This window comes from Lissotriton vulgaris, chromosome 8 (assembly GCF_964263255.1).
Source record: "Lissotriton vulgaris chromosome 8, aLisVul1.2, whole genome shotgun sequence".
NCBI classification, from domain to species: Eukaryota; Metazoa; Chordata; class Amphibia; order Caudata; family Salamandridae; genus Lissotriton; species Lissotriton vulgaris.
This window is the reverse complement of record NC_141696.1, coordinates 712,125,803-712,151,572: the sequence shown is the minus strand read 5'-3', so window position 1 is coordinate 712,151,572 and position 25,770 is coordinate 712,125,803. Positions and strand designations below refer to the sequence as shown.

Here is a 25,770-nt window from a genome sequence, read left to right as displayed (position 1 = left end):
GCGACTTCTCCCTTTGACCTCTCATCATCCTCATCAGAAGTGGCAGGTTGAAGTCTCTGACCCATAATAGCCTCATCTCGCACTGCTTTTTTATTTACCGTGGGACTCCCGCCTCGACGACGGGGAATGATTCAGGCATGTGAATCTATGAAAGATACCCCAATACTGGATAAATATTTGTTCATGATTAGGACAGAGAAGGATTTAGGGATGAGATCGTGGTCTGGATGTGTTTATTGTACTAAGATTCTATGTCTGCAGTGGGCACGTTATATCATATCCTTTGCCAGTACAGAGGGAGACAGGATAGGGTGCTCCCCACCCAGTGGACTCCAGTTGCCCATAGCAATGAAGTCCTAACTAAAGGTGTCTAAATGGGAGGGGTTTCCTGGGTTTCTGGATGATTACTCATACATAATTAAACTTAAGAGGACAATGTGCTGCTATATCTCAGGGATACCTCTGTTGTTCTCAAAGCAGTTATAGACATATTGACAAACTTTCCATAGTGTCGCAGGTGAACAAAAATAAGCGATATTTGTCCTCATTCCTTCATTTAGTAAATGCACATGATCTATGCATCCTATTCCGTAGACTAGAAACTGTAACATTCTGATACTTGGAGGTCCAGTTCTACCATAATGTCACATAAGTGATAGAAAAATTATTAAAACATTACATATGACCCAACGGTCAATTGCCTTCTGGTAGAGTATGCCCCTTTCAGTACTAGGTAGAATAGTACATTTGACAATGATGGTGTTACCACATTTCTTATATTTCATTACTAATATACTTGTGATACTGCACCAACAAACCTATAAAACTCTTAACTTCTCCGAGGTAATCTATGGTGGTGGCTGAAACCAAGGGGTATTTATGAAACTCCTAGCGGCCCAGGATTATGAATCTTACCACCTGTCAACATAATTACATTGACTGGCTGGGTGATTTGCTATACCAGATGCAGTGGACTCTCACTTCCTGCAGTATTCGATGTGTGGAGCATTGCTTTTGGAATGTCAGTTTCAGAAACACAGCAAAACTAGATTGATGAACACTGATTGAAATTGCTGGAGACTCGCATGAAATCTGAAACTGATTATGTCCGAGACATATCATTGTGGGGTTACCCCAAATGTAACCAATTGATAAGAATCACTATCACTACAGTGTGGACCGTGTCAGGTGTTTTGAGGTTGAGAGATTTCTTTGATGGTGGCAAACTGCATACAGTAGACAAGCATACCCCTTACAAAAGAACCAATTCTGAACCAATAGTTGATTCACCAGGCCAGTCTGAGAAACCTGGGGGGGTGGGATGCAGTTGATCCCCAAACATGTGAGGTGTTGTATGCGCATCTTACCCTGGGCAAGGAAAGGAAGGTTTCAGTAATATATCAGGCCACACAGGGAATGATCAGGGTTACACTGGAACTACTGAGAGATATATGTTTGGGAGTCCTTGGGAGGGAGTTGATAAATGGAGCCAAGGTTTTGAACTTTGCATTCCCCACAGGAGTCTTGAGGTATGCTGGATTTACATGATAAAATCCGGCAAAAAACTTTTCTGACGGTAATTACATAGGATCTATCTAGTGGCACCAAATTCCTGCTCAAAATGTGATGCAGGGATGTGGTTTTCTTCCACATGCTATGGCATGCCCATTTATGGACCTAGTCAAAACACTTACAGGTAGGTCTCATATTTGTATGTACAACACATACCTGCATGCCCTGATGGTAAGACCAAAGATAAAACTAGGATTGCCTGTTTGTTGACTTGGCAGTCACATTGCCTAGGAGGCAGATAGCCATGGCATGGAAGTTCCGAATATGCTCACACATGGATACCAAATTAAATAAATGGACCAAGGCTGAAAACAGAGCTCTTTCTGAACACTGAACAACAGAAACAAAAGCCTGGTGGGCTGACACCACCTGCACAAGCAGAGAAAAGTGCTGAGAAACCCCTTAAACTGGAGTCTAAAAGGACGTAACCACACTAATCATAAGCTCTGAGGCAAAAGGTACCAAAGTTGAAATGTGCAGATGCCTCACACATGGCTGGGTTCCTTAGAGCATACATCTGGAGCATGTTTTTGGGAGGGTGGCAACGTTCACACATGGCAGTGCAAATATAGAACTCCAATAAAAAATTATGACACAAAAAAAATAATGCCTCAAGGACCACAGTCTGCTGAGCAAATACTGGAGGTACCAAACTTCCACACTGAAAACATGGCTGTTAATTTGGTGGATTAATTTCCCTTAGTGGGACCCTGGACCAACCATCACCCCAATCTGCAAAGTAGGTTCTTGGGTGCCCCCATAGGGAGCCATATCCGATCCCAATACGGCTTGTTGACCTGCTCAAGTCTTTATAAATCCCCAATAATTTCTCTGCAAATACTCTCATATTTACTCACTGAACCGGACTCTAAAATGGTGCCCGCAATAGTATTTTTGCAGATAAGGGTGAATGTCCCTTCTGCCAGGAAGGTCCTGATGTTCTTCCAGGTTTAATAACTTAGCGAATTTAACTAACCTTAGAACTTGTGGCAACATGAACTAGCTACAGAGTTATGGAGACTAACAGACTCGACATGCCTGACTTTAAAATGGCTGCCAAACCACATTCCTTCTCCTATCCTGCCATCCTCGCCAGCTCCCACATTCCGTCTTTGGATTCTAGACTTTTGATCACCTCCTGATCCTCACTCTATTCTGGCGGAGCCCGAAAGGCATACATGGCCGATTCCCGGTGGAGCTGCTCTGACAGTTATAGGGGAGATTGGATCTGGCACACCGCTATGGCCGTCCCCTACCCTGCCGGTCTTTGGACATTTGTCTTGTTTTCTTTCCCGCTGCTGTCTCTTTCCTGTGGATTACCAGCCTTCCCTGATCTTTCTTATCCTGATTTTTGTGTTCGTTAAACCACTCCTGTATTGTATATTTATTCATTCTGTTACTATTGTGAAACTTTTGCAACTTTAAACACGCTGTTCCCTTATGTAAAGCGCTCTGATTCCTCCGGGTCTAGCCAGCACTATATAAAACTCAAATAAATAAATAAAATAGTGCATTAGTGCATGCTCTGTTTTCAGAAAACACCCCCTCCCCCACACCTAGTATCTACGCCATTACACCAAATAGCATACTTTCAAAACGTAACAGCTACTGCTAAAGAATAACAGAATAGAATTGATCCTCGATCTTCAAAAAGGAAAAGGTATCTATTAAAGATTATTCTTAAAACTACAGGCACAAAAAAGGATTTCAGTCCCACTCTAGACCTACATCTAGCAAAGAAAAAGGTAGGGTTAGAGAAATTATGAATGGTAGCATTATATCAAATCTTGCCACAAGTGAAGACAGGAGACTGAATGTGTGCAGTCGATCTACAGGATGTGTCTGTTTGTTTTCTGATTGAGAAAACACACTTACAATATGGTTTCTCCTTCCATTTGGTGATCCTCTGACCGTACCCAAATGCATGGTGATGGTAGCAGTCAACTTACAATGAAAGAGCTGATGATATATATATATATATATATATATATATATATATACATACATACACACACCAATGCCCAAGTATCTACATCTACCCACACCTAAAATTGAACTAAAAGAAGATATCTAGACCACAATGCCTTGATAATTCTAACTCTGCTTAAAACGCTGACTTGTTTGGACGCGATCTTAGGCACAAAATAGGTAAGAGTGTTTCTTTCAGAGGACAGAGTAGTATCCACCTTCGAAAACTGCCAACTTCTCAAGAGATCCTGAAATCCAACAGTCCATCAAATCTCATTCCTCCTTTCTTCAATGCATTTATACACCGCAACTGTACACAATACAAGACTTCATTTGAAGCTACTACAACAATGTTTGGGCAATAAATGGATTCAGAAGGAGAACCCCTGGGGATGGCAAGCTCAACTTTTATTCCACACTATAATTTCCCAAATATATTGGCATAAAAGGTATTGAGTATATTTACAGGTAGTTTTGAAGGAAAGCTTCTAAACTTTTTTTGTACTTCACAGGTGGGTATAAAACCTAGGCACATTATTCTTTATCAGAAGAAAATGTGGGTTTCATTGAACAAATCATGGAAACCATTGTAACAAACACCAGTCAACAATGTACTCAAATCTTCCTTGGAGACTTCAACCTTCACTGGAATGATCTGAATGATCCAGCTTTAAAACCTTCCTTGACCTTAACCTGACCCAATTTTGTTCCAGGTCCAGACACAACAAAGGGTCAATCTTAGATCTTATAATTGCGAAGCGGAATTCAATTCAAATGGAATCTATCCTTTCTTGCGATTAGACCGGCCACCACCGCATCACAATTCTCATCACAGAACCTGTGATAACTAATAAAGCTCAACTAAAGAAACCCAGACTGAGGAAATGGAGCCTGCACAACATCAACCTTAATGAACTGACCTCTCTCAGCCACAACATCTTGCCTCCTCCTGGAGAGATGCTACATGTCCATGATCTTACAAATCACTCCCCTCGCTCCATGGAGACTGTTTTGGACTTGATTGCTCCATTACAACTAAAAAGAGCGCTCACAAAAGATTCCAAACCTTGGTATAATGGTAGCCTCAATATAAAAAGATGCAATTGAAGGCTAGCTGAAAGATCAGCTCTGTTCCCTGAACACCTCAAGCACCTGAGATCATTAAGGAACAGATACCATAAAAGCATCAGAATATCGGATGCAACCTTCTTCAAAAACCTCCTGGATCAACCCAGTAATCAACCTTGAATATTTTTGGAAGTCATAAAAGTACAATCGAACTGCGCACCCAATCAGTCCCTTGCTGGATCTAGTCCATTACCAAACTGGAAGGAATTCACCTCCTTCTTTCTTCAGAAGACAGAAAGCATGAGACATGATCTGCAGATGGCCTTGGAACAACGTCCTCTCCCACCTCAAAACATCTTCTCCGCCTCCTGGACTACTGTTCCCTTGTGTCCCCCTGAGCACTTCCCCCAAAAGCAAAGCCTCATGCAACTCTTTCCAAACTTTTGAGGAAATTGCAATTCACAAGATTCTATTAATGCTGAAACTCTCTAACCACTTCAAAGACCCTCTACCTCCCAACTTCTTCACGGAGATCATACTCCCACTTTGGACCAAGATTATTAATGTCTCCCTCCTTCAAAGCACTATCCCAGACTGCCTAAAGACCGGTCAGGTTTCTCCCATCTTAAAAAAACCTAAAGCTGATCAAACTGACTTAAACAACTTCCCGTCTATCTCCAATATTTCTACCCTGGGAAAGCTCCTTGAAAAATGCGTTCACTTACAACTCTGTAATCACAATAACCAATTCTACCTATTTGACCAATTTCAATCCAGCTTCCATCCAGGGCACAGCACCGAATCAGTTATGACACACATAGTGGAGGATGCACTAAAATGCAGGATCGGAACAAATCTTGCCTTTTAATTCTCCTTAACTTATCTTCAGCATTCGATACGGTTAAGCATGACAACCTACTAGACCTTTTGAAACACCGTATGGGACTTGCAGTTTCAGTCTTAACTGGTTTACCTCTTATCTCTACAATGGGACTCAAGGATTCATTGTAAATCACTCTCTATCCCAGACAACTCTGCCCACATTAGGGGTCCCAGAGGGCTTCTCACTTTTGCCCACTCTCTTCCCTCAACACAACTCTATAGAAAACTGAAAATTGGCTAGCATTCAATCACCTCAAACTTAATACTCAAAAATCCTGAACTCCTCTTAATCACTCCACCCAACTAGTCACCTGTCATTGAAGAATGGTTGAAACATCTAACAGCCCTCAACTTTATTCCACAAGAAGTCATTGACTCAGGGAGATCACTGGGATTAGCTATTGACAAGAACTTCAACATGCAGAAGCACATCAGTGCCACCACCAAAGGACCGAGTCACCAAATTAACATTCTAAGAAAATTAAAACCCTCCTCCCAACGACTTCAGGCATGCAGTTTAAGCCCTAGTGAATCCAGGGTTGGACTTTGAAAATGCAACCCCCTCTGGATTGCCTACGTCCAAAATGGCTCCTGTAAGGGCCTCGCTCGACTCTGGTGCAAGGCTCATCACCAGATCAAAAAGAAACAACCATATCACCCCGATCTGAAATTCCTAAACAGGCTCCCTTATGAAGCAAGAATCCAGCTAGAAATTGCCTGCATGACACATAAAGCCCTCCATTTCAAAACCTCTAGGTATCTCACTCTGAAGCTTGAACTTTCTGGTGGCTCCAGATGATTCAGAAGTGCCAACACTTTTCTTTTGAAACCACAGCGATTCCACAAGAAAACATACAACCGATCTTTCTCTAGGATTGCCCCCGAGAATTTGGAACTCCTTGCCCTCTGAAGACAGAATGAATCCTGAACTGTATCCTTCAAGATAAAAGTCAAAGTACTCCTTATGAACAAATTTCTGCCCTAGATCCTAAGATACCCATACCGATTCTTCAATCACACTCATGACTACTTCTCACCAGCTAAATTAGTGTTTTCAACTTATCCGTCCTGACATTTCCCTCTTTATTCTCGATATTGCCTGATCAAGCAATTTTCTTGAAGATGATATTTTTGTTTTTCTGTTGGTTTATCTCAGTTGATCTCTGCACATTGTAAAGCTTTGTTGCGTGTTTATCTAGGTTCCTGATCGATACTGCGACCTTATGCCCCTATTCGGCTATAAATCCATTTATTCCCTATATTGGCATAACCGTTCAAGTGCGATATTCAGAGAGTCATCTCTGGCCTCACACGAACAGAGCCACATTCCAGAATAGTTTCTGCCACTTCCTTTGCAACCAATTAGTGCAATGACAGAGCAGAAGTCACTATCTGATATTCCTAGATTAACACTCCGAGTTCTTCAACAAGATAAAAACTCAGCAAACCTGGAAATCCCCGCTTTCTGTGTTTTGATTAGTAATGGAACTCTAATGAGCAACTGATAGCTATCACTTCCTAGTGACATCTTTAATTGACGTCTTATGTCCAGCAAACTTGCGTCAAACCAGGCACCTGTCAGGTATAAATACTACCAACGTTGCCTTAAGCAATAGCTTGTTGCTGCAGCCTGCTACCCTGTTGCTAGCTGTTGTATGCTGTATGCACCCTGCTGCTGCAGCCTGCTGCCCCGCTGCTGTTGGTGAAGCTACTGATACCATTATCGCTGCTAAAGCGCGAACGATGCTGTGGTGAGCTTAGGAGCTGAACAGCCGTCCCTCTGCGAAGAGCCCAGCAGATGCCAAGCTGCCCGCGGACGCTGTCCCCCCTCCTCCTCTCGACGCGCTGAACAGAGAAATCCAGCTCCAGCGTTTCTAGTCTGCCCTCGCGGGTGACTGGGATACCGAGTTCCCCCTGAAGGAAATACCAGACTTCCATCATTCTATTCAGAGGCATGGTGTTGACTAAACCCTTAGATGAGAATTCTTGAAGCAAACCTTGGCAAAACCAACTTAACTTAAAGCTACTTACTTACTCCCCTTCCACGTGTTAGGCTTAGGTCAGGCACACTGGGGTAGGCTTAGTTAGAAACACCAGTTGAGTCTTTTAGCCTAATGTATATATGACTGTATATGTGTTTTATTACTTTTAAACCATTGTATGGCTAAGAAACCATATCAATGCTTTTACAGTATTATTTCGCAATACTTATCTTACTGTACGTACTTTTTATAATAACAAGTCTTGCAATTGTGGCAATACATTTCTCTTGTACGAGAAGAAAGACTGTTCAATAAATGTTAACCCTTTATTGACAAACACCCGTCTCTCTATTCTCTACATATCGTGAAAGTAAACTGCACTAATCTGACTGAGTGAAATACATGTCTATTGTTTCACACGACCCTAGAGATTGACTCTTGATCTGAGGAGCAAAGTTGTCATGTTGCACGGTTGTTGGAAAGCTGAATCCCTTCTTGTCTGTGCCAGGGAAGCTGATCACTTCCTATACAGAGAAGAAAGTTTCCAGTGACCTCTGAGCTAGTTGGTAACACACCCAATTAAGTTTAGCATAGTCAGTGGAGGCCTGGAATATCCGCAGTTCCACGTCGATACTACTGTTTATGTTATTCCAATGCGCAGGGCCTAGTGGGAAACTAGGAACTACACTACATGGCGCCCAAACGTTTGGTAAGGCGATAAACTAACGCAAGACGTTACGAGTAACTCAGTCGTGCATATTTCACACAGACCCCTTCCTCCCGTAAATACTCCAATAGACGTCTGGAGTGGGTGAAAGGTTAAAATCCGCCCGACCTCAGTAGGAAGAGATTCCTATGTAAAGCTCTGGTTTATTCAACGTTGAAGGATACAGTGTTCCAAAATATTGTGCACCTAATCTTTGTCTCCTTGGAGACTAACTCTGCAAACCTTGCATTTTAACAATGCCAGGAGAGAACGGAACCACTGGGGCCGCAGCAGATGCGACTCAGCAGGGTCCCGAATACACAGACCCGGGTGCAATTATCATCCCGGTCCACTTAAGAAAATCTATAACGTTAAAACTTATAGAGAACGGACTGACACCTCAAGGTGGTACAGTAATTTTCGTGATAGAGGCTCACGAATATCGGCAGACAGAGGTATTCTATTCATGGATAAACTTTCCAGCGGCAAACGCTACAACAAAAGAGTTTCACTATTACAAAATAGAGTAACCTCCGGAAGAGTACGCTCCTTTCGAGGAGATTGAAATTCCACTTAAATTTCAAGAGCACCTGCTCTGGTTTAATGGCGCCCTAAAACATAATGATCACATTACCAGGCTCGGTCCACTAGGTAGACCAGGAGCAACGTGGCCGGTTCTAGCCAGCTACACACCACATCCGGACATTGTAAAAATGTCAAAGGAAGAGCTGTTAGTACAGCTAAAACACTAATAAAAATACATAGGCAATTAGTCCAATATGTAATGCGGACTGCAACAGTCCAGCCAGCTGTTAATGTACCACAGCTGACCCCTCATCAGGGGAACACTAATAAAATTACACCACAGAACATACAGTCATGTCTTGGTAAAACACCCATAAAACGGGAACAAATTCCTTTCTGGTTAGCACAGAAAATCACTCAAATAGAGGCAGTATTTCCTGATACTACCCCTACAGAGAAACACAGAAACTTGACCATCTGCCTTCCAATGGGAATCGCACCACACGTGGAGGACTGCGACACTTGGGGTACAGTCTTTGCTTCCATTTACACGAAAACACACGGTGTTCCGTCTATGGCGGTAATACCAGAAGTGCTAAAACAGATTCAAAATGAATACGGTCCAGAGCCCGCTTTAAATCTAGGTATGAAATTACTTAAAGACTTCAAGCAGGTCTCGGCTATATTATTAGCCAACATAAAAGGAGAAGCAGCATCTGTGGCGATCCGCCAGAAGTTGAAGGAAACAGATATAAAAGATCCTGTTGAGCTTGCCAAAATCATAGAGAAATGCTATGAAGAATTAGGTAGAGACAGCTTGGGTGGAAAACCGGTAAAGCCCCAACTGCTCGAAAATCCTGAAAAATTATTTATTAAAAATAATTTAAACACTCCTAAAAAGAGCTGGGATGGAAATAAACAATCCACTCCCAAGGAAAAAGTTTTCCAGTCCAGAGGAAGGTCTCCTCGACAGAGGGAAAGAACTCCGACTCGAGAACGCCAGTCTCCCCAGAGGGAGCCCTCTGAGAAAAGATATAACCTTAGAAATAGGGATAATCTGAAAAAACCTGATAGATATCAAAGTATTGATACACGTCCCTCTCGATCTTTTCCACAGAATTCGGAAAGAAGAGGACGGTCAGACCCAGGAGAGCACACCAAGTCCAAAGACAAGGAACCTGCTCAGAGTAAAAAATCTCAATTTCAGAAAAAGAAGGTAGGCAGTATTAGAGTAATCAACCATGCCGAGAATACAGAGGACACAGTTGAAAAACGGGGAGTGGGCATTGACAAGATTGGACAGTGCAGCAGAAATCAGTATAGCGCGCAAGATCTTGATGAGTCATCTGGAGACAGTGGACACGAATGAATACATTCAGGTTGAAACTGCCGACACCAGACTTAGCGAGCCCCATAAAATATACGAAATAACATTGCGTATAGAGGGTGATAAGACTAGGAAAATAAGAGGTCTATTTTGGGATAAGCTCTCAAAAGGCTATGATATTCTGTTAGCTGAAAAAGATTGCCCCCCGGAGTTTGTCAGGGAGTGCCCTCGTGGCGAAGAAGTGATTATGCCTGCCTTCTCGAATCACATTCCGATTCACAAAAAATATACATATGCAAGGAAATGGGCAGTGGCCCAGGCATCTGCATTATATAAAAATCATGTAGGATGGGATGAGGACTCAACTCCTCACAAAATCCAATTGAAAATTGAACCAACTGCCCAACGGCAGTATCCCATTAAGCAAGAAGCTAAAAAACAAGTCAGGGAGATCTTAGATCAACTTGAGTACCAGGGGGTGATTGAAACATGCACCTCTCAAATGAACAATCCTTTGTTTCCTGTCTCCAAACCAGACAATTCATATTGTCTAGTTTTGGACTACAGACACCTTAATACATGTTGCAAAACTTTTGCAGTACAAAACTCGCATAGTGCAGCCCTAATGAATAACATAGTTAGGAAAAAATATAAAACGACATTAGACATATCTAATGGTTTCTTTTGTCAAAACATTGCACCGGAAAGCAGATATTTGACCGCTTTCTCTGCATTTGGGTCGCAGAAAAAATTCTGTCGACTCCCACAGGGGTTCAAGAACAGCCCAGGACTATTCTCAGCTAGAGTAACAGAGTTACTACAAATATATGATGATGAGGCATTATCTTACGTAGATGATATCTATCTCACAGACGACGACTTGGATACTCACTTGAAAAGAGTGAACACCATTATACTTGGGTTCGCAGCAGAGGGTTACAAATTCAACTTTAAAAAGTCTCGAATTGCCCATCTGACAGTACTATTCTTAGGGTACGAACTATCAAGTGAAGGGAAAAGCCTAGTGGACAACTTCTTAGAGAAGTGCGCTGTACTCCAAGCTCCAAAAACGCTGAAGAATTTACAATCCATTCTAGGTTTTCTGAATTTCGGAAGAACATACATTCTAAATTACGCAGAGAGGGTTAAACCTCTCTACAAACTAATTAAACCTGATTTTAAACAAATCAATTGGACTCAAAAACACACAGAAATTTTGAGATCACTGCAAACAGACATGTTAGCAAAAACAACATTAGATAAACGTGACAACACACGTGATCTTGTAATCCGAGTCATCCCAGGAAGATGCCGATTCACTTACCTAACCTCTAATGAGGGAGAAAAGGTACCTATTTCAATTAAATCTCACTTGTACACACAAGCAGAAAAAACATTCAGTCACACAGAAAGAACTGTGAAAGCGGTGCAAATTGCATTAGCAAATGAACGAGAACTAGCACACGGCAAAAGGATTAATATCCTCACAGCGGAATCCGCCTTCGAGGCGCTATTCAGCCCAGTAAACCTGCCTACAGTGTCACTGGATCCGAAATGGATACAGTGTGTAGATTCTCTAGGAGCGGAGGATGTGAAATACTATTTCGCCCCGCAATTCAAAGAACTGAATGATTTAGAATATGAAGAAGAATATCCTCTGCCAATCGAACTTCTGCCTCTCCCACAATACGCCTGTATAATCTATACAGATAGATTTGTACAGCATTTCAACGTAGAGAGCAAATCCTACGATGCAGCGTGTGCGATTGTTAAAGGTCGTTGGCTGTGCGGTAAATTCAGACCGAAAGTAACAAAAACTGAATCATTGAGAAACTGTTCGGCTCAGAGAGCTGAAATCAGATGTTTAAAGATGGCGCTCGAAAATGCAGAACGTGAATTCCCGACACTTATCGTGTGCGATTCTCATTTTTGCGTCAACTCTTACAACAATAAGCTGCAGAGGTGGATTGAAAACGATTACAAAGATGACACAGGTGCCACAATAAAGCATAAATTGCTCTGGAAACAGGTAGCTCTTTTACACAAAGAACTACAAAAGACTCACGTGATTCACGCACAGAGTCTTCAACGTGATGGCGTTCACGTTGCAGGGAATTCATTGGCTAATACAGCCACAGCGGAAGCAACTAAACTGGCTTCCGTAGCCACAAAAAAGCGTACAGAAAAATACATAGACGGGTAAACCATGCTGGCAGTAAAAACGACCGTAAAAGGCGACTGTGCAGCGCTACCCGTGAACTATCCACTCAATTATGCATACGTAATCAATGCAAACTCCGTTCCTTTTGCTCGAATCCCTGGAGTGGGGGACAGAGTAATTCCAAACAGGAGCAGAAGGGGCTTCCTCTTACTGGAAGCACACATGGGATTGGGTCTGAGACACCAAACAATCAAGGTTTCTCTGAAAGAATTACAATCAGAGTACTGGTGGCCAGGAATGAGCATAGATATTCAATGTTTTGCTCAAAATTGTGAAAACTGCAACAGAGATCGCAGTAATGAACAGGCCAGTGTAGTTTCAGGATCCCTGCTAGACAGCATAAGGCGGTCTATCTGCGCAATCAAAGAAGAGAAGCGCGTCCCATTGTACACAGTTAAGGCTAAACACACTTAAATAATGTAGCCTCCAGCGCTTGGCTGACGCCTAGAACTGTTATAAAAGATTTGCGAGTCCATATCGGCACATACGCAATTACCACGTTCCATTCTGACCAGGGTCCTTCTTTTAGCTCTCGAGCTTATAAGGAGGCCATGGCCAGCATGGGAATTGGGTTGCGGTATTCTTGTCCGTCGCACCCCGAAGGGAATAGTGTGGTAGAAAGAAAAAACCGGGACATAAAGCGATCTATAACAGCGAAGGTATTAGGTTCAGGCGCTGGGTGGGTAAAACATTTAATAAGTGTCCAGACTAGTCTTAATAACTTGCCAAGAAATTCTCTAAAAGGTTTCAGCCCATACGAAATATTGTTCGGAATTAGAATGGACATTCAGGACCTCGATAGTCAGATGTCAGTGGTACAAGAAAAAACAACAGACTTTGATGTAAAGGATCGTTTGGCTGTTTTACAGGAACTGAATGAAACCAGAAAATCCTTAAGCAACATAAAGTTAAAGCAACAGCCAGATACCACTGACGAGGCACCACAAGCAACAGCCCCAGCAAGGCCTGTCTGGATTCCAAAGATTGGGGATCTAGTCAGAGAAAAGATCGCGGTGAAGAAGGAATTTGGGCCTTCTTACAGAAAAGCAGTACCTGTCTTGGCAGTCACAGGAACAAGATCAGTTGTACTACCGCCCCTTGCTGGTAAAAAGGAGAACAGAGTTGTGTCCATCGACCTGGTAAAACCACAAGCATGTGGCCTATAATCAACAGTAGGCCCAGTGGACTTCCAAGAAACAACAGAATACCCAAACTTGCAACAATCCAAGAGGTTCAAACTGAAAGACTAATCACATTCGATCAGCCTGCAGTGCACAGTGAAGGACTATGCAATAATGCCATGGAACTTGTGCCTCTTGAGACACAGATTGAAACAGTTCGTCAAGAAACAACACCAGTCTACACTAATGTGGCATCAGAAAGTGCTACCGAGAGACAGATTGAAATGACAATCCCATCAATTGACAGAACTGCCTCTGGTTATTTCATCAACTTCGACAACTTCTCTGAAGATCAAAACGACCCCGAAGTGATGCCAGAAACAAAAAAGTATTTTAAAGAAAATACAACAGGACTCCTTCAACAAATCAAAGAATTATATCTGGATTCACCGTTGATTGAGCATTGGATTATTTCAGGGGTATTCATACTCCTACTATGCCTAATTTTAGTTTTAATTTTAGGAAAGTTTATTATAATTGAATGGACACAGCAAGTCAGAACATCAACCTAGTCCTCAAACCACACAGATCATCCCATGTGAAGAAAAGAGAACTGTCAACAGTAAATGTCACAGCAATTCCAATACCTGGTGGGGTAGTATGGGAGAAAACTGACTATGAGATATATGGTCCGGTCGAAATCCTGAAGTATCCTCATCAACTGAAGGTTTCCTTAAGTGACTTTGTAACACCTAGTACATTCTCTGATGATTGGGACTTTAACAGTATTACTGACATGATGTCTGATTTAGTAATCTCAGCTAGATTCACAGATCATGATTATTTACAAGGTTCATCTAGTTATGAGCAGTTATTCTGTTACACACACTATGGTGATCATTACTTGCATAAATCTGCACAGCCTAGAAATGTTTTTATGTATAATCAATGGGAACATTGTGCTACACCACCTAAAAGCAGTTCTAAAGCATTTTTTGAGAAATTCAAATACTTTTCAGGGTTTAACACCAGTAATGCAGAAACGTTTTATTACAAACTGTTAGATAAAACAGGAATGAAAACAATGCTGACAAATTCTAAATTGATATATTCAGAAGCATTTTATGACAAAATGATGACATTTGGTTTTGATTATTGGAAAAATAACATTGAAACAAAAACAATTTGGGGTACAAAAGATTGGCAGGTACAAGGCATTGAAGCACTATTCAGAACCTGCATGATACCAGAACAAATGATGTTTTTGAATGACACAATACACCAAACATCCTGTCTTGGCCTAGCTAAGATCAAAGACCTTAAAACACCGTCTATACCAAAGCCAATACCTGAAAATATAACTACAGATATTGAGTTAGACGTGTCACAAATTTTTCATTTTAACAGATCATATCCTGATTGGAAAAAGTGGTTAATCTGGCCTACAGACACAAACAGCTGTCAAGATAGATTCCTGAACAAAACACAGGGGTTAAAAATGACCAGACTAGACCCGAGATACTCCCAGAGACAACATCCAGGGATAATAACAACATACAGTGTAGGGAAACTCTGCCTTGAATGGCTAACATCATCCACACTGGCTGAAATTAAGCAACACTTGTCTTTACTAAAAGATGGTGCTGATTTGCGCGATTTCATTCTTGGACCACGCAAACAGCGTCAAAAGCGTTTCATAGCGACCAGTATCTATGCTGCGTACAACGAGGCTTGGAAAGTCAAACAAATTGAAACAGCTGAAAAAATACGAGAAATTGATCGTATTAATTTGGAGAAATCACTTTCTGTAGTGGACAATGGGTTAATGACTCTGTCTTCCAGAATATATTCGTTGGACAATATTGTATCCTCTGCCTTTGATGTGATAGATAGAGACTTGCTAATGTTACAACATGGCCAATCTCAATTACGTTCTATTGCACAATTGGGCTGGACGCTGCAAAATCTTCGTTCAGGCTATGTGCCTTGGCGTTTAATCAACACAACGTCATTATTTTCCATTTTTAACCTTACTGATAAACAAATCAGTTTGGCACAAAAAGGAGCAGACTATACAATCCTGAGCATCGAAAAACTTGAGAGATTACCATCGACAATGTCAGAGAGTCCTGTCATTGAATGGATAATACACGGAATTATCACTATTCCAATAAAAACTTTCCGATTTAAAAATGCCTTGAGTACATACCTGCTGGCCAGTATGAACAATTGGGTAAAGGATATGTAAAATCTGAATGGAAATTACCATACACACATTCTTGCTATAGTGACAGCGACAAAAATGTATTTCTTAGTGGTGAAAATTGTAAACATTCACTAAGCGGTATACTTTTGTGTCAGGGTATTAATTTACACGGAGCATGTGATGGAATTTCTAACAACCTTTCATGCCACCAGCTAGTCACACCTGCAACTCAGATAGAGCCCTTCTTTATGCAACTTGCAAACGGGAGTTACATTCTTAAAACGGATCACAGATGTTGTGGCCTAGTGCCAGGGAAAAGTTATCTAGTAAGCGTAACATCCATGGTCACATGCTGTATGCAAGCATTGTTCCCGAGTGGGCCTGCAGACACAGTGACTCCCATCTGGCCTCGTCTAAATCTCTATTCTATACGAATTGATACTTTAAGCAAAATGAAATCTGTACTTTTACAGACAACAGTGCCTATAACGTCATCAAAAGAGACGTATGATCTTCTAGTTGCAAGGACAGCTACTGAAGTTCATGAACTTTTATCAACAAATTGCCCTGTGCATTTCGTAGAAATGCTTAGCCAACTCCTTAACATGTCTAGTGCCACAAGCATCCCAGGCATATTTAAGACAGTCTTTACGGGACTGCTAACACCTTTTCAGGCAATTTTGGGAATCGTTCCTAATTTTGTACACTCTGTTTTTGGCGGCATACCATTATTTTTGGGACTTGTAGCAGGGATTTTATTTTTGACCCTCCTGCTTCGTTATGGCAAGCCGAAACTCAGACATAGCTCCCATGGGAATGGAAGAGACAATCCTAGCAATGCGCTACCGGGACAGGATAACTAACGTCCTTGGATTGGCCAGGCTGAGAGATCTAAACATGACCTGGTTCCTTTCATTCAGACCTATATGGCAGAACTGTATCTTACCGGTACTTCGATGTATGCTATGCGGAGATGAATGCGTGTTGGACATCTGTCTTTCACTTCCATCAGCAGTACCAATGGACGTCGATACTTTGCTCAGTCCAATAACGGCTCACGCATTGTGTTGTCCCCAGCGGCTACCAATCCTGATGACGGCATTCGTTGAGACTCCTGTACTACGACTAGGTGGTAACAGTGGAGCGAGTGACAAAAGCAACATCACCCAGGTTCGACCTTCTGTGATCATTGCTGCTCCCGACTATGATGACAGCAATCATTCTCACACCTGCCAAGTTACAGCACTATCGAATTTGGTTGAACTGTCACCTGAATTTGTAGACCAATTCTTTGAGAGCCTGTCTGATACGATGTTCTCACCCGTACAGAAACAATAACTTTGGAGAAGCTTTCCGACACACAGCGTTCCCATGAACTCTGAATTCGGCCTTCAGTTTTGATCAACAAAAACTGCTAAAAGCGTTGGAACTCTATTTTCCCGTTCAAGCATTAATTCTTTTGAATTGGACATTTTTAATATTGACCTTTTTTGGCACGAACAATTCTTTGCTTAACGTAAAAACTATTCTTAGAGAACAGAAGTTTCAAACTTCTATTTCTAAACACATCTAGAGACATAACAAACTTACATCAGCCTCTAGCACATTTATTGCAATGCATTTATATGTGATGATTTATCTCGCCCTTCTTCTGTTTCAGAGATATTTCATGTGTAATTCTTTTTGCATAATCGTTCATTGATTTCATATGCAATAATTTTGGAATGATTTCTATGCTTCAAAAACGTACAGTACCTAAATTTCACGTATTACAATATACGCCTATTTCGAATGCATTTATGTATTTTGGGGTGGGCAATGTTACACATGCATCCTATTGCTCTAGTTTTAGTAATTTGATGGACATGAAAATGTGGAGTGGGTGTTGCGTGTTTATCTAGGTTCCTGATCGATACTGCGACCTTATGCCCCTATTCGGCTATAAATCCATTTATTCCCTATATTGGCATAACCGTTCAAGTGCGATATTCAGAGAGTCATCTCTGGCCTTACACGAAGAGAGCCACATTCCAGAATAGTTTCTGCCACTTCCTTTGCAACCAATTAGTGCAATGACAGAGCAGAAGTCACTATATGATATTCCTAGATTAACACTCCGAGTTCTTCAACAAGATAAAAACTCAGCAAACCTGGAAATCCCCGCTTGCTGTGTTTTGATTAGTAATGGAACTCTAATGAGCAACTGATAGCTATCACTTCCTAGTGACATCTTTAATTGACGTCTTTTGTCCAGCAAACTTGCGTCAAACCAGGCACCTGTCAGGTATAAATACTACCAACGTTGCCTTAAGCAATAGCTTGTTGCTGCAGCCTGCTACCCTGTTGCTAGCTGTTGTATGCTGTATGCACCCTGCTGCTGCAGCCTGCTGCCCCGCTGCTGTTGGTGAAGCTACTGATACCATTATCGCTGCTAAAGCGCGAACGATGGTGTGGTGAGCTTAGGAGCTGAACAGCCGTCCCTCTGCGAAGAGCCCAGCAGATGCCAAGCTGCCCGCGGACGCTGTTCCCCCTCCTCCTCTCGACGCGCTGAACAGAGAAGTCCAGCTCCAGCGTTTCTAGTCTGCCCTCGCGGGTGACTGGGATACCGAGTTCCCCCTGAAGGAAATACCAGACTTCCATCATTCTATTCAGAGGTATGGTGTTGACTAAACCCTTAGATGAGAATTCTTGAAGCAAACCTTGGCAAAACCAACTTAACTTAAAGCTACTTACTTACTCCCCTTCCACGTGTTAGGCTTAGGTCAGGCACACTGGGGTAGGCTTAGTTAGAAACACCAGTTGAGTCTTTTAGCCTAATGTATATATGACTGTATATATTTTTATTACTTTTAAACCATTGTATGGCTAAGAAACCATATCAATGCTTTTACAGTATTATTTCGCAATACCTATCTTACTGTACGTACTTTTTATAATAACAAGTCTTGCAATTGTGGCAATACATTTCTCTTGTACGAGAGAGAAAGACTGTTCAATAAATGTTAACCCTTTATTGACAAACGCCCGTCTCTCTATTCTCTACATATCGTGAAAGTAAACTGCACTAATCTGACTGAGTGAAATACATGTCTATTGATTCACACGACCCTAGAGATTGACTCTTGATCTGAGGAGCAAAGTTGTCATGTTGCACGGTTGTTGGAAAGCTGAATCCCTTCTTGTCTGTGCCAGGGAAGCTGATCACTTCCTATACAGAGAAGAAAGTTTCCAGTGACCTCTGAGCTAGTTGGTAACACACCCAATTAAGTTTAGCATAGTCAGTGGAGGCCTGGAATATCCGCAGTTCCACGTCGATACTACTGTTTATGTTATTCCAATGCGCAGGGCCTAGTGGGAAACTAGGAACTACACTACAGCTTACCCTCCCTTTCTTTGGTACTACCGTATCCTTTATTTCTTCTTGAATATGTTATCATTGTTAATATTGCTCTGCTCTCTCTAAGTTTGTAAAGCCATCTGATACCCGCAAGGGTCATGTTCGCGCTATGAAAACTTTCAAATGAATAAATAAATATGTGAGTGTTTGTAGGAACACTTTGCTCTGACCCATCAAAGTTGCATTCTGGAGAGATTGGTTGAGGACCTTTCCCTTCCTTGCCACTGGCGCTCCCCACATAAATCCACGCATGCGTAATGGTTTACAGAAATGTTTAAAACTGCCTCATAAGAGAGGCTTATCTATAAGCTTTCAGACAAACTCAAGACCTACCTATAGGTCTGGGCCCCATTCTTGAACAACGATATGTGACCATGGTCGGTCCAGGATGACTGAGATCCTTTTCTGCGCCGCAATGCGTTGCCTCTGCATTCCTGTTCCTGCATGCGGACCTCTGACTGGGTATGAGCACTGACTAAATCATTGTTCATCATTTGACAGGGAGGAACCCATGCACTTGCACCTGCATGGGAATGTTTGCATCACTCGTGGTGGGCACTGTCACCCGCAGCTGATCGCTTGGGATCTCTGTTTCATGACTATTTTCAACCCCCCCTCTTCCAGTAATACCCTCTTCTTTTATACCCTCCCTCCTCTCCTCTCCTAAATGCCCTAACTTCCCAATCCGTTATCAACAACTGTATTTTGCTGTTAGTGTGGGACTCCTACGGCTTCAGCTAGCTGGTTGTTGATCTACAATCCACTGTCGCACTGTACTTGTATTTGTATTTCTAAAACTTAAATGAAGACATCTAAAAAATAATTTTTGGGGACCCCTCAGACAATTTAAGATGGAAGCACTCCTTCTTCCCCAGGCCATGAGGAGTTATTTATTCAGTTCCATTTGATCAGTCGAGTCCTGTTGTCCCCTTTTCAAACCCTCGAATCCTTTGACTTCTGTCCTTCTAGACCGTTGCTTCATACTAGTTGAGCAAGGGCAGATTCTGCCTCTCGCCTCCACAACCCTTCTTGCACTATTGGGCTGTGTCCCTGGGTTTGTAGTGCTGCTGGCCTGTATTCCTGCCTCGTCTTCTTCCTTCACATACTTGATAAAGATTGTGAAAACTCTTCCTTCCATTGCTCGCTGCTTCACACTGAAGAGTCTTTCCCCGAACTCTTGATGTTTTTCTGGTGTAGCTGTTATTCCACATGCATGGTGGCTCTCCAATGAATTCACCCTAGTATTTTGAGACATTAAGCACATAAGAAAGCGCTAGTATTTGGAATATCATATTTTGAAAGGCGTGTTTTGGTGTTTGCTAGTTTTCAGAAAAACATTTATAAACTGGAAATTAGGACTGATTCGTCCCAAGCCTTCTACAAGCTTCTTTTCACAACATAATTATTTCGTAAGAAAAGCATGTACAACTATTTAACTTGTTTCCCTCTTTGTAATATGGGAACACTGCTCATGGCTGTTTCTATACACTAGATGTGATCCCCAAGGTCCTCGGTGCTAACTTACCAGCAGAGTGTTTGCAGGGAAACAAATATTTTGTGGGTTTTCTGAAGAAGGCATCAATAAGATTCCTGGGCCAAGAAGGCATGCACTTTGCTTTACAACCCTGCTAAAAACCGATGATGCAGTCTCTTTAATTTTCTTTGTACAAGTGCTGCAACTCTTAATAAAACTGCATCCAGATTATCCATTGTCGCTTGGTTCATGTTTATGTGCCACTGTATCCTCTAGAGGGAAATGCCATAAGCCCCATCTTTAGTGGTCACATCTGCAATTTTAACAGATCTGGTTGTGCTTAACACCACACATGCATATGCAGTAGCTTTACTTTAAACAATATTTCCGGATGAACACACCATCCAGCCTAAGACTTACTAATCATCATCTCAGTCAGTAATTTTTTTTTTTTTTTACAGAGTTTTATATAGCACGTACTTGACCCGAATCGGGTATCGGAGCACTTTACATAGCACCAGTTGCATGACATGAGGACACATTCATTTATTTTGTTAGGCACGGGGAGATTAAGTGATATGCCCAGAATCACAGGATGTTCAGCGTCATTGCCGAGACTCGAACCCAGTTCCCCAAATTCGAGGTTGACCGCCTGAGATGATAGGCCAACTCCTCTCCCCAATTATGGACAGCCTGTTTCACAGGCATCCAACAGCCCATTGATATACCATTTTTAGTCGTCATTGGATATCCATCAGTAGGCTGTAATCAACAGCACCACACGTCATCACTCTAACCATGCCTAAGATTGGTCATGCTCATAGAGGACAGTAGGAAGTAGTGGAAGAAGTGTGGCACAGCAACCAGGATGCCTGACTAAGGACTATGGTGCCGGCGGGAGGTTAGCCCAGCACCATGTGACTCTGGGCAATAGCTCGCAAAATCTTCCCGCTGGTCCCCAGTGCTGGGACACCACTTTGGAGGTAGCTGTGTGCTTTACAAATACTGGTATTTCATTTCATTTCATTTAGACAGCGTCCTATCACCATCATAGGACTGCAACTGAAAAGCCATACAGTTGGCAAAACAAGGCCACACCAACAGCACTGTCATGCACCAATCAAACAATCACGCTCTAAAAAGGCAGATAAAACTAGTATAAACAAGAAAATAACATTTCTTCCCATTGTAACATTCACTATAGAACTCGGAATGGCTTTAAGTGTATTTTCTTCGGCAATACTTTTCTAACTATATGCTATTAAAGTATCTCATACTGCCCTCTATAATAACAAAGAAGCATTTCCCAAGGGCTTACTTTTGAGCAGTTGTAAGGAACAGTTGGAGAATACCTCAAAATGATAAGGGCCTGGATTGATAAGGCAGTTATTTTTGCTTTCTTAATATATATTTTAAATGTCCTGGGTCATTACAAAAGCTACTAGAAATACTGAGTCAATAGTTGTGGTTATTCGTTGATATTTTAAGGAAAAACAAAGCCTGAAACAAAACAGCTCAAAATTCTAATATTACTAGTAAAACAAAATTTATTTGGGATTTCACCATTGCAAATTTCCGACGAATTAGAAGTAATTTAACCTGAATTTGTGTATCTTTTTCTGAAACTTTTCTCTGCTTCTCAAACTCTTTCCTTTTTCGTCTTTCATCATCTTTACGCTTTCGTTTTTCTTCCTCTCTAATGCGTTTTTTCTCTAGTTCCCTTCTTCTCCGCTCTTCTCTTTTTTCTTCTCTGATTTTCTATAGAAATAAAATGTAAAGACATTTTAATGGGTCTCCGGATAACTTCTTGAATTTGTGTGATCAGAAAAAAAACTTGCTTAAAATGTATGCCTACCTGCTTTTCTAATTTTCTGTTTTTAATAAATTCCAAGAGAGGAGTTGACCTTCTGGCTAAAACAAAAATAATACAATTTAAAATGCAGCCTTTACACAAGTATGCGTTTATAAGTCAAGAAAAAACAAAGGACTTTATTATGCTTGTTTATTTGCCGAGAACTTGAAACCCATGGTGGAGATCCGTGCACACCTGAAAGGGCTTGCACCTTGCTGGAATCACTTTGTGAAATACTGCTGGCAGGCGTAATGTCAGTTTAGCCGTAAACATGATTACGACCACATTTATGTGTTGAGAATAGGCCCCACAATGGTTAAAATGTGGGTTATGGCCATATATTGTTGTATTGGGGTTCAGATGAATTGAATTGATTTTTTATTGCTTGATCAAAAAAAATCATTGCAATTAAAACTTCAAAACAGAACAATATAAAAGAGACACTATTCCAGTTTCTTTAGACAATAAGCGCCTGTACAAAAAGAATGTTATCTATGGTTACATGCCGTACCAGAATATTGAAACTACTTGTAAACATCTTTTAAGATGAACGCAATAACATCTACTAGCAAATTATTGTTACACTCAGGAAAATACAATAAAAACAGTTAACATTATATTACATTGTGCAAATATGCTATAAAATCCCTATGAACACAAACGGTATCATTACGTTTCAAAGTGGAAGTGAGCAGTAAGGTGTCTCTGTATAATTTAAAAACCTATTATCTAAGGTTGTCCTAGTGCATAGAATATATACGCATTGAGTACCCTTGTGCAAAAAAGCTACGAAAGTGCATCAGTGTTTTGATAATTCCTTTTGGGTCAAATTACCATAGCAGCATAGGCACTAAATCGTTCAGGATGACCGCATTGTGCAAATAAGCAATGAAAGTGTGTCAGTATTTTCATAATTTCTATTGGGTCTAATTACCAGTGTAGGCACTAAATCATACAGGATGTCAGCGACCTTAAAACAACCACAATAATTCATGATTCATTAAGATAACCCTTAAACAGCTGTTACCAATAATTTTTCAGCAATAGCTAAAAACGTGGTCAATTGACATAGAAGTGGAATCGACTCACCTGATAGACATAAAATAAGGGCCTGAAGGGCCGATGTTACCCCAGTCTTAAGAAATAGGGGTTTTAAAAGTGTGCAGCATATTTTAAGCAAATTAGGGCACGCACATACTATATGCAATAGGGTTTCATGTGGCCACTCACACAGTCTACAATTAGTACTTGGCCATTGCTGAATACAGGTCGGCGTACCCTCCTTAGGTGGGTTTATACCCAATATAATTTTTAGAAATGTATCTTTTATTAGGGCTGAGAAATAGGCATTCAGGTATGGCTGGATTCGCAGAGACTGATGTGAATTAATCACAAACCATGCGTGAGTTTTTGCCGCTAAGGCTGTTTTATCTGAATTAAGGGAGTTGACTTTGATTTGTTTTTTAAAAATGTGTTTAAAGTTGGGCATTGTCAATTCGGTGAGCCCTATCTGCAGACCAAAACTCTGAAGGCAAGTTGAAATGTAGGATCGCTAGGTGACAGTATAGGCAGAATTCATTTTTTTCAAGCCAACAGATGTTCTCAAAGGAAACAGGGTCAGATGAAAACATAGAATAAATGCATTTCAAAAATGACCCTTGCGACACCATAGCAGGACTTTAGAGCCCAAACTCCAATCTTATTTCTGCTTGGCCAACTGATCTGGGGATCACAAAAATTGTTTTATGAGCCTTAATTACTAATAGGTCTAATAGTTTACCGTCTTTCCCCCTGGTGATAGGCGAGCCATATGTAATAGTTGGCTGCTCATACCTTTAAGATGATCATGGGGCTCAGATGGAATTATAATATAAGGCCATACTACGTGGTTACACAAACCTCCCAATTTTTAAATTACTTGTACCGTCTTAGGAGGGGCGGGTGTGGGGTGAGGAGATCTCTTTAAACCCATCACCACTGACAAATACCTGAAAGGGTTAATACCTGCCAGGAATCCCTTTGTTAATTCCTGACAGGCGTAAGTAAATTTGGTTGTCATGATATGTTTACGACCAAATGTATAATTTGTAAATAGGCCTGGCATTGGTTAAAATCAGTTGCAACTACTGCCAATATGCAGTAGCGGGGCAGCAGGGCAGAAACAGTGGTGGGGGGATTTGAATTAAAAATATAAAATTTTAAAAAACCTGATCCGGTGGCTGTCACGCTCTTTGGCGCACCTCCATTGTCCTGCTGCTCCCGTACTCCCTGGGACAGACTCTTCAGCGAATCCAAACGCTGCTCTCATATTATGAGAACAGCTATGGGATTGGCCTGAGCAGGCTGGTTTGACGCTCCTCTCAGGCACAAGGAGTCTGTGCCTTTTCTCCACTCAGCTGAGGAATACAGCCGGGTTAGAGAAAAAGTGCGCATGTCTGTTTGGCCCGGCTTAAGAAGGCCAGCTAAAAAGACATTCCCACTTAGAAGTGCGCACTGCACTCCATTCTTCCTCCCTCCCATGGCCCTACCCCTCCCTACACATGCTGGCTCAGCCAGCAGTTGAAAAATAAAATGGTAATAAAATATTGTTTTATTTTTCAGCTGCTGGCTCTGAGCCTGTAGGGTGATGCTCCTCCGCTACTGCAGAGGTGCCGCCGCTGGTTAAAATGTGTACTATGTCCATCAGTTGCCAACTTGGGAATCCGATGGAATGAAAATATAGAACCATTTTATGTGGATACAGACCTGACAACTTTGAAACTACTTTCACTGTGTGAGGAGGCAGCACGGTCTTAAAGGGGCAGGGTAAGGAGACAAGCTTTCAGCCCATCCCCACTGACCATCAAATGAGCCTGTGGGGAGCCAGGAGAGAGTGTGGGGCATAGTGCCCAGCAATATTGGAAGTGACCTCCCACTCTCGTAAAAACAAATTTGAGAGACTTATGAGACTGCTACCAACATCAAATCATCGGACGTTGGCTGGTCAGGGCCTCCAAACAATGAGCTGAAAACCTGCTCTATGCAGGGGTTTCCATCTCTCTGCAAACCGTGCAAAGGTCTATCTTTGCTTTCTTCAACACCCTGGGGCTCAGGGGAAAAAGAGGAAAGTAGTAGGCAAATATCTTGAACTGGCTGATCGAAAGAGCATTGCCCATCATCCCTGGATCCCAGAACCTGCTTGCGAAGCACAGACATTTCCTGTGACTTGGAGTGGCAAAAGATCAATTGTGCTCTAGTTCCCACTCATGACAATCTGTCATATGCCTTCTGAGCGCATCCGCCTTATCATTCTGGCAGATCTTCCACAGCAATGTCTAGTCTGTGACAAATGTCCCAGTTCCAGAGCAACTGAGCTTCTTCTGAAAAGATCCTGGACCATGTTCCTCCTTGCTTGACTTTGTAGAACATGGAAGTTGTGTTTTCTGTTCTGACTAGGACCAGCTGACCTGCTAATCTGGGAAGGACTGGC

The 25,770-nt window shown here is 41.7% G+C and overlaps 1 protein-coding gene across 2 annotated transcripts in view; it reads right to left on the bottom strand.

Moving 5' to 3' along the window:
• The window catches only part of UPF3A (UPF3A regulator of nonsense mediated mRNA decay), a 596,178-nt gene that overhangs the window by 236,370 nt on the left and 334,038 nt on the right, over positions 1-25,770 (bottom strand). For both annotated transcript variants that reach the window (XM_086934582.1, XM_086934583.1), the window contains exons 6-7: positions 22,305-22,360; positions 22,049-22,207 (exon numbers count right to left, since the gene is read on the bottom strand). In XM_086934582.1, the coding sequence (XP_086790708.1) occupies positions 22,049-22,207; positions 22,305-22,360 (215 nt within the window). The remainder of the gene's footprint in view (positions 1-22,048; positions 22,208-22,304; positions 22,361-25,770) is intronic.